This window comes from Megalobrama amblycephala, linkage group LG14 (assembly GCF_018812025.1).
Source record: "Megalobrama amblycephala isolate DHTTF-2021 linkage group LG14, ASM1881202v1, whole genome shotgun sequence".
In the NCBI taxonomy this organism is placed as follows: domain Eukaryota; kingdom Metazoa; phylum Chordata; class Actinopteri; order Cypriniformes; family Xenocyprididae; genus Megalobrama; species Megalobrama amblycephala.
The window spans coordinates 28,145,526-28,160,856 of record NC_063057.1 but is presented as its reverse complement, the minus strand read 5'-3'; the positions used below and the strand labels follow the sequence as shown (position 1 = coordinate 28,160,856).

Sequence of the window (15,331 nt, the reverse complement as noted above, 5' to 3'; positions counted from 1 at the left end):
GCAACAACATCAACATAAAAATCCACAAAGGGCTTCACTCCAGATTCGGTAGGCACAATCCACAAGGGCTTCACTCTAGGTAGCGCGCTCTGCCTCAGTCAGCAGTTCCCCTCTCTCTCCCCAACTCCTGCTTCTCACGGCGTCTTATCCCGTCTCCGCGCCAATCACTAGAACGAGACACAGGTGTTCGTGATTTGTAATCAACCCACTCACTTACCAAGCGTCTCCCGCTATTCTCTCCGGTTGCAGACCTCGCTGAACCATGCCCCCCTCGCCACATACTCCCACCGCCCGTCCGGCCTGCAGCCCCCCCCCCATAAGGCTGAAGAGCCAGATACCAACGAGTGATCCGCGCGTTGGTATCCTTCATGCGGTGGAGCCACTGCAGGGGAGCGTGGTCCGAACAGAGAGTGAACTCCCGCCCCAGGAGATAATAGCGGAGGGTGAGGACAGCCCACCTAATAGCCAAACACTCTTTTTCTACGGTGCTGTACTTAGCTTCTCTCTTAGAGAGCTTACGGCTAATGTACAGCACCGGCCGTTCCTCACCCTCTATCTCCTGGGACAGGACAACGCCCAGCCCCCTGTCCGACGCGTCAGTCTGCAACAGAAAAGGGAGAGAAAAGTCAGGAGAGTGAAGCAATGGCCCGCCACAGAGAGCAGCCTTCACTTGGGTGAAGGCCTGCTGGCACAGCTCCGTCCACTGGACCGTATCTGGCGCATCCTTTTTAGTTAGATCAGTCAACGAGCTGGTGAGGGCCGAATAATTAGGTACAAACCTTCTATAATATCCCGCCAGCCCGAGGAACTGTCTAACCTCCTTTTTGGTCTTGGGGCGCGGACAGGTTGCAATCGCTGCTGTCTTGTCAATTTGGGGACGCACCTGCCCATGCCCCAAGTGGAAGCCCAGATACTTTACCTCCACGCGCCCAATCGCACACTTCTTCGGGTTGGCCGTGAGCCCAGCCCCTCTCAGCGATCTCAGGACGGCTCTCACATGCTGCATATGCCGCTGCCAATCATTACTATAGATAATAATATCATCTAGATAGGCAGCCGCATACGCACCATGGGGCCGGAGAATTTTATCCATGAGTCGCTGAAAGGTAGCTGGTGCCCCGAACAGCCCGAACGGAAGGGTAACGAATTGGTGTAATCCGAACGGCGTCGTGAAAGCTGTCTTTTCTTTGGATAAAGGCGACAAGGGGATCTGCCAGTATCCTTTCGTTAAGTCCAGTGTCGAATAAAATCGAGCCGCACCGAGCCGGTCAAGCAATTCGTCCACCCGCGGCATTGGATACGCGTCGGATTTCGACACTGCATTCACCCTGCGATAGTCCACACAGAAACGGACCGAGCCGTCGGTCTTGGGGACCAAAACTATCGGGCTCGCCCAGTTACTGCTGGACTCTTCTATTACTCCCATCTTAAGCATTGCCTCTAATTCGCCCTGAACTACCTTTTTCTTGTGCTCAGGTAATCTGTATGGCCGGCTGCGAATAACCACGCCCGGCTCCGTCTCGACGTGGTGCTGAATGAGGTTGGTACATCCCGGCAGGGGAGAGAACACATCTGCAAACTCCGCTTGCAACTTAGATAGATCAGTGAGCTGGGAGGGCGAGAGGTGATCTCCTCCTGGGGTCAGAGCGAGGGATTGAATTTTTACATTCGCCTCTGGCCCGAGATCATCCTCCCCGCTAATCACCGTCGCCAGCATCACTGATTCTGCCTCATTCCATTTTTTAAGGAGATTGAGGTGATAAATTTGACGTGCCCCCCTCCTGTCAGACCGTACCACCTCATAATCGAGCTCGCCCACTTGCCGTGTAACCTCAAAGGGTCCTTGCCACTTTGCAAGTAATTTCGAACTTGAAGTAGGGAGCAATACAAGTACTTTCTCTCCCGGTGCAAATTTGCGTAAATTAGATCGTCTGTTATACAGCTGGCTCTGTTTGTGCTGGGCTTGTAACAAATTCTCCATTGACAGCCGCCCCAAAGTGTGGAGTTTTGCTCTCAAGTCCAGCACATACTGAATTTCGTTTATGGCCTGAGATGGTCCATCCTCCCAAGCCTCCCTCAGGACATCCAGCACGCCGCGAGGCTGGCGTCCAAAGAGAAGCTCGAAGGGGGAAAATCCCGTGGAGGCTTGCGGGACCTCTCGCACTGCGAATAACAGAGGTTCTAGCCACTTATCCCAATTTTTGCCGTCTTCTTGAACGAACTTACGAATCATGGATTTAAGCGTGCGATTAAAACGTTCGACCAGTCCGTCCGTTTGTGGGTGACGCTGGTACGAACCGATTTAATGCCCAGTAATTCGTACAGTTCGCGTAACGTGCGTGACATAAACGCCATGCCCTGATCAGTGAGGATTTCTTTTGGAATCCCCACCCGGGATTAACCGAAACAGTGCATCCGCAACACTCTTAGCGGAAATGTTGCGGAGCGCCACTGCCTCAGGATATCGCGTTGCATAATCAACAATGACTAATGCAAAGCGATGTCCCCTTGCTGATCGTTCTAATGGCCCGATGAGGTCCATACCAATTCTTTCGAAGCGCTTTTGGGGTGGCCGGTGGGTTTACCAGCTGGCATTCACGACAAGACGCGCACCACCTGCGTACATTCTCGTGAATGCCCGGCCAGAAAAATCGGGTCATGAGCCGATTTAGTGTCGCCGTCTGTCCTAAATGCCCCGCCATCGGATTAGAATCTCTTTGGAACTAATAACTGGGTTGTATCCTCTTTTGTCTGAGTGTCTTGGGTCACTCGGTACAACCTATCTTTTATAATCGCGAAATATGGATAAGCAAGCGGACATGCAGGCTGGAGAGGCTGACCATCAATCACACAGACCTTTTCAAACGCATGTTTTAGCGTCTCATCCTGGGACTGCTCCAGGGGAAAATCATCGCGCTCCGGAAGAATTAGTCTTCCGGCTTCACTCTGTTCCCCTGCAGCAGCGCTCTCCGGTCCCTGATCAGTCTCTCCCGCCTGCACTCGCGCCTGCCTACCCCGCATTTTCTTTTCCCAAGAGGCATCCGAGCATAAATAACCCAATAATTGACTGAACGCCGGCCAATTTGTTCCCAAAATTATCGGATGCCGGAGGTGCGGGTTAACTGCAACCTCAACACTATGCTTTTGTCCCCGGAATTTAATTATGACGGGCATTACACGCCCCCCTCGCCACAATCTTATTTTTCATTCTTGCTCTGTTCTGAATACTCTTACTGTTCTGAATTTAAAGGATTTGTTGTGGAATGAGGAGGGAAACTAGAATAGCCAAGTTAAGAATGTTTGTAAAAGTTTAGTTTTATTTACCAGTATTTAATATTCATATACATTAATGTAATTGTTTGCAATTACGAGGTTGAGGGGTGTTTTTGGAGTAAGATGTTTCTTTTTCTGTGAGATTTTTTTTCTTTTTACTTCCTCTTCATGGCCAGCTTACGTTTCTCAGTGTCGTTAAACTATAGGGCAAGGCTTCTAAAATTTGGGGCATGATATTTAAATGACGCTTGTTTTCAGCAGCCACATTTATCAACATATGATCAGTCATACGATGGGATTGGCAGCATAGAAATGTTTCATGAATCACACATGAACCCTCTTGTAAGATGATTTCTGCACTTGGATCTGCGCTCGTTTCTACGTTGGAGTGATAAATGAGGCTCAATATCTTCAACTTTCAGACAATGTAAATTCTCATACTTCTCTCCCATATAATGTTGTGCTGCATTGTTGAATCCAGTGGGTCTATCCATTGACTGATCACTCTTTGCAGACAGGCGTGAGAGTGATGGAGATGGTGCTTCATCTGGTCTCGCCCTTTGGTACATGGAGAACAATGCGGGATTATTATTAATCATTACAGATTCTAACAGCCTAGAAAGCAAAAGTAGAAACAAAACCAGTTGAACAATTCACAAGAGATATGCAATTTCAAACAAGCAGTTTTGTAGCTAATAAATTGTTTTTTATATTATACAATAAGCATGATATTGACAATGTCAATTTTCATACTTCTCTCCCATGTAACTTTGTGCTGCATTGTTGAATGCAATGGGTCTATCCATTGACTGATCACAGACGGGAATGAGAATGCTGGAGATGGTGCCTCATTTGGTCTTGCCCTTTAGTACATGGAGACAATGCAGTGCTAAAGACAGCTTCCAGAATCTACACGAGATCAATGCTGGATTTGCTGAAAGGCTTTTACTGAAAGAAGCAGTTCTCCAAAAAACATCTCTGTTCATAGTCAAACAGTTGTTCATGCTATAAATTAAACGCTACCTTTACTAAAATGCTACAACTCAGTCATGTATTCAGCTACAGTAAAGCTTTAATCAGGATAAAACCGTATTTTGAAAGCTAACAAACAGCAGTGACAGCATATCTAAACACTTTGACACAAATACAAAATGAAATACCATTCATAAACGTCCTTTAGCCGCAAGCCGCAATTGCAGAGGTTCTGCTTGACCCTTTTCATCTGGGTCTGATTCGGCTCAATTTGATACAGCAATATAGACGCCATTATAGACGCATGTAACAATGGATGGTAAGGGGCGTGGCATTTCCGGACGCTTCAGCGAATCACTTGGCCAGCTACCAACCTGCTAACCAATCTGAGCACATTGCGTATTTTGGAGGGGGTGGTATCTTAGAAGCAGGAAGTCAAACGAGCCGTTTATATGACAGTGGAAACAGAGGTGTAGAATAAAGGTAAAATATATGAAAAATACAGCGTTTTCAAAAAAAAACGAAGCATTAAGACATGTTAAACTGCGCCCCAAAAACACAATCAAGCCTAGAAAAAAAACACTGAACCACCATGTAAATTTTGTTTGTTTTTTTATTTAACAAAATTCAAAAACTCATTTTTCTAATTGGTATTTTTTGAATGGACATGTGAATGTTGTTAATATAGCCCTATTTGTACCTAAATATGTGTGTTGTATAGCTATGAATTGATTGCTTCTAGGACTAGTAATTGTAAATTATAAATGGATGGATTGGGTGTTGTCTTAAGGTTGTTTGGGGATTTTTGAATGTTTTTGGATATAGTATTTGTATTTAAATGTTGGTTGCAATGTGGTTGTCTTGTTTTAATTGTGGTATGCTATAGCTGTTCACATTATTGACCTTGATTGCTAACAGCTGTAACCAATTGGAACTAGGGCCGGTGTTACGAGATTTTCGGTTTCTGAGATTTTCGGTTTCAGAAGGCGGAGCTTACATGAATATTAATGAGTTTCGCAGACATGCGCGATTGCACGTGCAACTGAGAATTTTAGTTCACATTGTATCTCAAGACATTAGTGGATTATTCCATAAAGGTAATTATATTCTCAGCGTCGCGGCTGACTTATGCCTAAACTACAGTTGTTTTCAACACGTAACAGTTTATAATGTGCTCATTAGTATGCACGATTTGTGCAGTCGTCTGTAACAATGACAGACGTTTCGTGTAACAGCAGAACACCTTCAGTTATCGTCTATAAGTTCAGCTAGTTGTGCTCTTCCATATAGGCTACCTTGCGATGTAACTGCTGATCCCATAAATGTGTCTGTGTGTGGACATAATATTTTTTGTAATCTACAGACTACTGGTGTGATTATACATGTGTTAGCTTACCTGTTCAGACTAATATTCTCTGGTTTTCGGGTTGGTGAAAAATTCTGAAAATATTGCTGAAAATATATTGTCTTTTCATGGTTTCCGTTTATATATATTAAAGAAAGATACACTGACACCACAAGGTTTAATTTTTCAATTACTCAATAAAACCAAGCATCCCAGAACACCTGAATGAGTTGAAGTAGATTATACTGATTTCATTAACAAATAAATGGGAAAATAAATAAATAACACATTGTTAAAAAATATGCAGTTGCCATTTCAATGATGTATTGCTATGTTCTTCTGTTAGCTAACCTTATGAAGATTTAAAATTAGGTCATCCCTCTGGAAATCAAAGAAATAATGTCTAAAATCAGTGGCCTAATAAAGATTTTTGCAACCTTTTGTTATTCTCTGCCATGCGTTGTTTTGACCATGTGTGACTTGTCTACCTGGATATACAATGATGATCAGTGATATAAATGGACAATTTATTTTGATACACAAACATTCATTATTTGACATATATTAAGGTTGATCGGGAAACTTTTTCCCAGTCATCTCAATGGCCAAAAGTGTCCCAGTCAACCTGAATTCACTGGTCATTAATGTTCATAAACATCCATGTTCTTCATGGGGTTTTAATTAGGGGCACATGAAATTTTGAAATTGAAATTTTGAAAAAAAAAAAAAATAATTAAACTATGTCAAAACATATATCACAAATCCTGGAATAAAGATGGCAATATGGCCTTGATTTGCTTTTGATTAATAGATGCTTTGTATAATGTGTGATGGAGTGAACATATGATATTATGTGAGACATTTAATTAGGGGCCAAGCCCCAAAGGGGCTGTAGCCCCTATTGTAATTGTACGTTTTCCCTTTTATTATTATTATTCTTCCTCCCGAATGGGAGTCTATGGCAGCCCTATCAACGGAACATGAGAAAATGATGAAATTTGGCACACTTGTAGTGATGGTCATGTCTAGAAATCTGACCAATTTTGGAGTCTCTAGGACCAACTCTATAGCGCCACCACCAGTTCAAAAATTCAACATTCTAAAGGTTATAACTTTTGAACCATTTGCTCTAGAAAAATACAATTTAGTACATCTGATTTGTCTCTTCATGCTGATTCTATTCAAATTCTTACATTAAGTCTCCACCCATTACAGTAGCGGCCATTTTGAAAAGTACAGTAGTCCGTTTTTTCGCTACTCCTCCTTCAAAATTTGTCCAATTTTGTCCAGACTTTGATCAGGTGATCTTTGGTCTGAGCCGCACAGAAATGACTGAGCAGATTTTTTTTATTCATCTTTGTTCAAAAGTTATGATGTCACGAAGTTAATGAGGTTTACCCAAAATTGCTATAGAGGCTGTATCTCAGCCAAACTTTGAGCGATCAAAACAAAAATTCGTACACTTGATCAAGACCATGATCTGAGGTTCCTTGCCGAATTTGGGAACAGCGCCACCTACAGGTCATGAGATCTGTAAAATGGATATTTTGGCCAATAACTTTTGAACACTTTATTAGAAAATCAAGATCTTGGTGTCTATGGATTCCTTGGGCCATGCCGAATCCGGGGATATTGAATTTGTCAACATCGGATGAAAAGCATGTCCGCCATTTTGAATTTTGTCATAAATTTCAATATCTTTTAAACTATTTGACATATCTTCACAAAAATTAGTATGTATGACCTTTAGTAGGTCCCGAAGGTACCTGAGAAGTTTCAACACAGCGCCACCTACTGTTCCACAGATATAATGTTTTTTGCAAAAATGCTTATAACTTTTGAAAACACTTTCCAAAACGTGTATACTTTATGTCATTTTATTCCCTGGCTAATGCCAATTCCAACGATGTGTCATTTTCCTTAAATGTACCTGTCTGCCATATTGAAATAAATGAAAAACAGTTTTTTCGCTACTCCTCCCACAAATTTTGTCCTATTTTGTCCACAATCAGCTCAGAAGATCTTTGGACCGAGCCGCATAGAAATGACTGAACGGATTTTTGATATTCGCTACCGTTCCCGAGATATTTGTCTCTGAATGTGACCTTCCTTGTGATTGTTATCTTATGCTAGTTAGCTTAGCATGCTAATTGCTTAGCATGCTAACCAGTTGTCATTCTTTTTAATGTGGCTCTTCAGCTATCAAGTTAACCATGAGCTTCATTAGCATTAAGTTAGCTTGGCATGCTAATATGGTTAGCATGCTAAGAAATGCTTTTTTTGTAAATTCTTTGTTACACTAAAAGTTCTCTTCCACAACATGTTGAACATGTGTCATAATGTAGCTCAATGTGTAAAGCCAGGTACCTGACAAGCCCTGTACCTAAAGATAGTGGGTTCGAATCTCGGGTGGAGTGGTTTTATGAAATTGTGTGTTTTGATTCCTTTATTGCCTCTAGATTAGAAATAAATGCTTTTTGTTTCATGCTGTGTTCATTTTCATCTAAGCTTCTGTACTTTCTGAGTTCATTCTCGCCCATAATTCTGAACCAGGTGTTTCATGTTTGTTCATTTTCTGCTGTTTTTCTTCTTCCTGCTCTGTATTGCGCTACAGCATGATGAGCTGCAGAATGATCTAAAGTAAAGTTATTAAATATAACATTCAGTGCAGTTTCATAAAAATTCTTCTTTTTGAGTCCATTTTCACATAAACTAGTGAACTTCGGCAGTTGTGTCAACAGTCACCTGCACAGTGGTGCAATGACATGCGCAATGGACACTGGACCTGGAGGTTGTGGGTTCGAATCCCGTGTTGGGTGGTCATTATGCAATTGTGTGTAATGAGTCATTTTGATTCCTTTTTTATCCAAATAAGCATTGTACTAATCTTTATTCCTCTTGAATTAGATACAAGTGTTTTTAGTTCATTCTGTGTTCATTCTCATCTGAACTTCTATTGATTTTCATTTCATTTCCACCTGTCCTTCTGAACCAGCTGTTTTGCATGTACATTCAATTTCTGCTGTTTTTGCTCTACCTGCTCCGTATTGCGCTACTGCCCCTTCTGGGGCTTGGCCCCGAATTGCTGCTTGCAGCTATATTGACATTTTGTTTTTGTACAAAAAGATGGGCATGGACTTGCCAACAATAAACTTTAGCTACTGTAGCAGTCCCTTAATATATGAAAATATGACATATAGGAAAGCTATTCTCAGATCAAAAAATTACATTTTTAGTCAAAGATTGACATTTTTACCTCTCTTTGAATTTTAATGACTTTATTTACTTAAAACTATTTTTATTACAACAAGACATTATCTTTTTACAGACAGTGGCCCCCAAATAATTTACACAAATGCATTTGCATTAAATTACTATTTGAATGTCTGGAATCACTGTAGTTTTTTGTTTGTTTTGTTTTTTAAGAAATGAATTTCACAAAGATGAAGTTTATTCAACAAGGATTAATTAGATTTTTTTTTTTTTTTTTTAAAAAGGGAAAAAAAAACATTTCTAAAAGATTTCAATACTGTTCTTCAAACTTGCTGTTCTGTGAATCAACAGGCACTGTATCATGGTTTCCTTGTTTTCAGCACTGATAATAGTAGCATGTTTCTTGATAGGTAATAGTAGCATGTTTCTTGAGCAAAACAGCATGTTAGAATGATTTCTGAAGGATCGTGTGACACTGAAGACTGGAGGAACAGGAATAAACAGCCATTTAAAATATATTAAAATAGAACACAAATTGCAATATTACTGTTTTGCCTATTTTTGATCAAATAAATGCAACCTTGGTGAGCCTAAGCATAAATAATTTTAATCCTTTTGAAGAGCAATAGGCCTACATCATCAAAATGAACAAGAATTTAAGAACAATACCAGAATAGATATAGCTAAGTCCTCAAAAACATTTATACAGGTTTATTTCAGTTGTTTCAGGCAGTGATGTACTTAATAATAACAACCAATAAAATACCGAGTTTTAAAACATTGCAAAGGAAGAGCACGAGGAGCAGAACTTATTGTAGACGATAGCTGAAGGTTGTTACACGAAGTATCTGTCATTGTTACAGACGACTGCACAAATCGTGCATACTAATGAGCACATTATAAACTGTTACGTGTTGAAAACAACTGTAGTTTAGGCATAAGTCAGCCGCGACGCTGAGAATATAATTACTTTTATGGAATAATCCACTAATGTCTTGAGATACAATGTGAACTAAAATTCTCAGTTGCACGTGCAATCGCGCATGTCTGCGAAACTCATTAATATTCATATAAGCCCCGCCTTCTGAAACCGAAAATCTCGTAACACCGTTTCTCAAAACCAAGTTCGCAAACTTCGGACTCGCGTCCTTGGTAGTTAGGACTTGGCAAGTTCGACTCAGGAGAACGAACTCCCGTGGACTGGAGAACACAAGTCCGGTGATTCTGCAAATGGAACAGCAGCCTACTTGATAACGTCACTCAGCTCGCTCAGGCTTCTCCGGTTATCTCTGTATGTATATTTTAGCCAACAATAAAACGAAATTTGTTATAAAACACCACTCTGCCTCTTTTCGTTTTATTTAAAAAACAAACAAAAACATTAATAGCCTCAGGCAACGAGTGATTGATTAAAGAGGCAGGGTTGTTTAATATTTCGTTTTGTTATAAATATATGCATATATTTATAACAAAACGAAATATTAAACAACCCTGCCTCTTTTCGTATACATTTCAAAATTATTAAATGTAATACTATTTGTGCATACTCTGATTATCTTCACTGCAATGAAATGAAATAGGCTATAACATAAAACACAACCCTGTCTCTATTTGTTAAATGACAGTTTTAATGATCAATAATAGCCATTATAAAAGGTAAGAATATACAATAAGAAATAAAGCAAACAATTCAATCAAGCGTACAAAATCAGCGCTTCAGTAGGATACAAAAGTTAAATAGCCATATATAAAGTTATGAAACGTCACATTGCCCTCAGCCAAAACGGAGCCAACGGCAAACGTCAGAAGGACTAGCCGAGGTAAGGCTGCTCTCGGCTGGGCACATGAGCACTTCGGTAAAGTTGGTTTTATATTCGCACATTCGGACTTCTGATAAATTCAGACTTTCCAATAAATGTGCAATAAATTAATGTTTGCGAATTTTAAGCAGCGACATATTGGCAACCAACGATTGTCAACTTACAACATTTTTCACAGTCGATCAAAATAGGCAAGTATTGTTTTAATGGCATATTTACTTGTGAATGTCCACTGAATGTCCAATGTAGTGTGATTAACAAGGCTATTGAATACGGATGTCCGAATGTGCGAATATAAAACCAACTTTACCGAAGTCACATGAGCGCTGAGCGTCCGGTGATCGCCTGGATCTCACAACTCCGACAACGTCAGATCAAATTGTCAGAAAGGCGCAATCTTCATCAATAAACCACAAATTTGAGCTTTAAACCAGCACATTCTCGCCTGAAAAACTCTTAAAACTACATATCATGACATAATAACAATATGTTTAAATTATGCGGGGTTTCTCCTTTACTATTGACGCTTGCTGCGAGATGCATTCTGGGATACCTGGCTGTCTCAAGTCTGCACAAGTCACCTCTCGATGCATCCTCGATAAAATGGGCGGATCAAGAACACATTCGGGGATTTGAACTGAACTTGGCTAGATGCGAACTTTGAATTGGAACAGAACTTGGACAGCGACTGATGACGTTTCACAAGTCCACAAGAACACAAGTACAGACAAGTACGCATATTGAGAAACGGCCTATGTTTGATTCTGAGTAGCCTACTTATTGAGCTGTTGCCTTTGTATGTGTGTGCCTGATGAAGGTCTTTGACTGAAACATTGCCACTTTTACAGTGCTCAGCGTAAATGAGTACACCCCCTTTGAAAAGCAATCTCAATGAACACAAAAACAATTTTCAAAATGTTGACAAGACTACGTTTTATATAACATTTCTTTACCTTATAAGATGAAAGTAGGTTAATAATAGAACTTAGAGAACAACATTTTCAGTTTTACTCAAATTAGGGTGATGCAAAAATGCTAACACCCCACTGAAAGTCTCTGGAGCAAAGCTAAATTTTAGACTACAAATTTAACAAGAATTCAACCACAGGCGAGTCTAATTATTCATTACACAGGTGTCCAGCAGACAGTTGACTATAAAAGGGTGTTAAAACCCCTTCCTATTTCATGCTGTCACCAATGGCACCACATGGAAGAGAAATGTCACAAGACCTGAGAAAGAAAATAATTTCTTTACATCACGAAGACGAAGGCTGCAAGAAGATCAGCAAAGCTTTACTTATCAGTCAGAATACTGTAGCAAAAGTGGTACAAAAATTTAAAAAATATGGAACTGCAACCATCTCACAGAGACGTCCAGATCGTCCACAGAAGTTGACACCTCGACAGGAGCGTTTTCTGATGAGAAGGGTTGAAAATCGGCATGCAAGTTCACTGCAGTAGAAAGCCAAACAGGGGTGACTATTTCCCATGACACAATACGGCGTACACTGCAGAGGAATGGCATGCATGGGTGCCGTCCACGAAAGAAGCCTCTCCTAAAGCCCAGGCACAAAAAAGCCCACCTAGAGTTTGCCAGGGCCCATGCTGACAAAAATGAAGACTACTGGGACTCTATACTCTGGAGTGATGAGACCAAGATAAATGTTTTTGGAACTGATGGCTTCAAACTGTATGGTGTCACAAAGGTGAGGAATACAAAGAAATGATGTTTTATTAAACAAGGTTCGGGAGGAACAGGTGCAGATAATTAACCTAACTAGTTCAGGTGGAGAGCATTCAGTTAATCAATGCAATCAAGACAAGAGGTATAAATACAGCAGACTTACCTCTGTTCGTCTGACAGTTCATCAGCATCCCTCCTCCACCCCTTCTCCTCACTTCAGTTCTATCTATTTCTATCTCAACGAAGGGGGGGAGTACTCTGGGTTCGGGCCAAAATTTCCGAGCTCGGAGCCCTCCCCCCGGACAGCACGCCAAATATGCATAACCCTTACTGTACTTAATTATATGTAAATGTGAACTCGTGAAAAATGCATGGTGCCTTCAGTGAAACATGGTGGTGGCAGTGTCCTTATGTGGGGCTGCATGAGAGCTGCTGGTGTCGGGAGCTGCATTTCATTGATGGCATCATGAATTCACAGATGTACTGCTCTATACGGAAAGAGAAGATGCTACTATCATTCCGTGCCCTTGGTCGTCGTGCGCTTTTCCAACATGACAATGATCCTAAACACACATCTAAGGCCACTGTTGGATTTCTGAAGAAGAACAGGGTAAAAGTGATTCAGTGGCTCCTGATCTGAACCCAATCGAACACCTATGAGGAATTCTGAAGAGACAAGTTGAGCATCACTCTCCATCCAGCATCCAGTCTCTAAAAGAGGTCATTCTTGAAGAATGGAAATGGATAGATGTTGCAAAATCCATAAGAGACAAGCAAAATATGCAAGATGAGTCTATAAATTATTATTTTTATTATACAAATAGCACACTACATATCCATCTAAATTGTCATACTTCGTATAACTAGAGTCACTCGATCAACTGATTGCTTGTTAGAGACAGGTATTAGTGCTGGGGAACTTCATCTTTGTTCACCCTTTGATACGCAGAAAAAAATGAGATTATTCTTATGTAATTGTAGCGAGGTAAGCAGAAGGAGGAGAGGGGGATTGTAAAGCGATTCCCAATCCCAGTATAGATCGCTGATTGGGCGGATCAATTTAAAGGACAGGTGAGATGGAAAGGTCCTTATAGCATCAGGCCATTTGGCTAGTAGTTGTGTGGGACCGGGTGTCCTCATGTGTACTTCTAGTTCAAAGGAAAGGTAAGCATGTATTGCATTTTTCTCCTTGCTGGTAAAGCAAGTGTGTATTTGTTCATTATTTTATGACTGCATCTGTCCCAATGAAGTTTTGTTTGTGTATGGGTGGGAATTCATACTCTTGTGTTTTAAAAGGGGTGTATTTTGGTGTAGCGTCACTATAGATGCTGTTTTTTTGTTGTTGTTGTTTTTTGTGTTCATTTAGTTACTAGCCTCATTATAGATCGCAGGTATTTGTGCAGTTTGCAGTGAAGTGTCCCCTGTGTATATAGCTCAGTTGCTTTTATTTATTATTTTTCTTTTGGTTGGTCAATCTGAGAAATTGTTACCCCTGTTGTTTGATTTTGCCCAGGGTTGATGTCTTGAACAATTTTGTTCCTGCTTAATAAAGAATTATGTATTTTTCTACTATTTGTTGTCTTATGTGACATTTGTTTCTTTCTCTTTTTGTGGACCCTACTGGTTTTAAACACGTAAAACTCAAAGTGAATTCCAATACATTATTTCAAAGCATATAGATTATGATCTTAACAAAAAGGGTGTTTACAGTTTATCAGACAACCTGTGGACACTGAAATTTCAGAGAAACATAATCAATTTTAAAAACTGTAAGTTCTTATGTATTTAGTTATTCAGTGCTTAAGTAGTTTGTTACTACAACTGTTAGTGCAAGAAACTGAAACCTATGCAAATGCAAAAGTAATTTAAAACTGCGTTTGTAAACATTCATGAAACAAGGAAGTAAGACCTACTGTAGGCTGTCACATTTTCACATTTTATTCACACAAATATTATCTGAAAACATTGATTTTTGAAAACTCCGATATGCTACATTGGGGAAAGTGTTGAAGAATGTCAAGTTTTTATGACGAAAAATTGAGGCCTAACAATAACCTCCCTTTTTTTTATAACCAGGATAATTTGCCACAAGTAAAAAATAAAAATAAAAGTCGGAGTGAAACTTACCAGCTAAATCTATTTTGCTCCTTTGGCTTTTCTGAATTCTGTGAGCAACGTTAATTCCGCAATGGAAATCATTGTTGTCGAATTCTTAACACAGACAAACTGTTGCGGTGAAAAGTGTCGAATATAGCGAAAACCAAACCAATCCAAAACAATCATTGGTAAGCTGATAGACACGTAAAGTAGCTACCCAAGCAGACAAAACCCTACAACAGGGTAAAAATAAAAAAAAGTGAAATTTGAAAGTCCGTCAAGGCTATACGCCTAAGCAGTCTGTAGTGTGGCACTTTTTACTTTCGTTTTGTCTTACAGAAGAACTGTCTTGTTTTCCGACTTTTAGTTGAATGGGCAGAGACAACAATTATCTGGTAAACAAACCTTTTGTATCTTGATGTGTGTTTACGCCTTGCATTTTAAAGTCTCTTGATTTTAATTAAGATTATAAAATAATATAAATTTTATAAAATATTATTTTATTATAAAATAATGTTTTTAACAGAAATTATAGAAATATACGGTAATGAAAATTGCGACCACTAGGCGGCGCAATTAGGCTTAATCAGCTTCATATATGCCAGGTCGATGCTGATGCTTTGCATTTGATCCCAATCATATGGCTTAAATGTTATTAAACGATTGTTGGTCTTCAGATTAACTTAACACAGAATTTTTTATCCAAAATAAATGTGAGTGAAAGATTCAGACCCCTTTCAACAAAAACATTACTGGCCTCTGTGCCAAAACGTGTGAGACAATTCCAGCGAGCCACTCCAATCATGCCCTGTGCCTGGAAAAGTTCTGTGGATACCTGAGTGCCTGTGACCCATCTCGCCTGATGGAAATGGAACCCCTCCTGCTGAGAGGTGCCTCTCACAGGGATCCAAACGGGTACAGCTGCTG

At 40.2% G+C, this 15,331-nt stretch overlaps 1 protein-coding gene across 3 annotated transcripts in view; it reads right to left on the bottom strand.

The window, feature by feature from the left end:
• Positions 1–14,724, bottom strand: part of LOC125245192 — a 37,098-nt gene extending 22,374 nt beyond the window's left edge. For 2 of the 3 annotated variants that reach the window (XM_048155696.1, XM_048155698.1), the window contains exons 1-3: positions 14,435–14,724; positions 4,027–4,136; positions 3,715–3,831 (exon numbers count right to left, since the gene is read on the bottom strand). In XM_048155696.1, the coding sequence (XP_048011653.1) occupies positions 3,715–3,831; positions 4,027–4,079 (170 nt within the window). In that variant the 5' untranslated portion in view covers positions 4,080–4,136; positions 14,435–14,724. The remainder of the gene's footprint in view (positions 1–3,714; positions 3,832–4,026; positions 4,137–14,434) is intronic. The other variant, XM_048155699.1, reaches the window with a different exon arrangement.
• Positions 14,725–15,331: the final 607 nt, after the last annotated feature.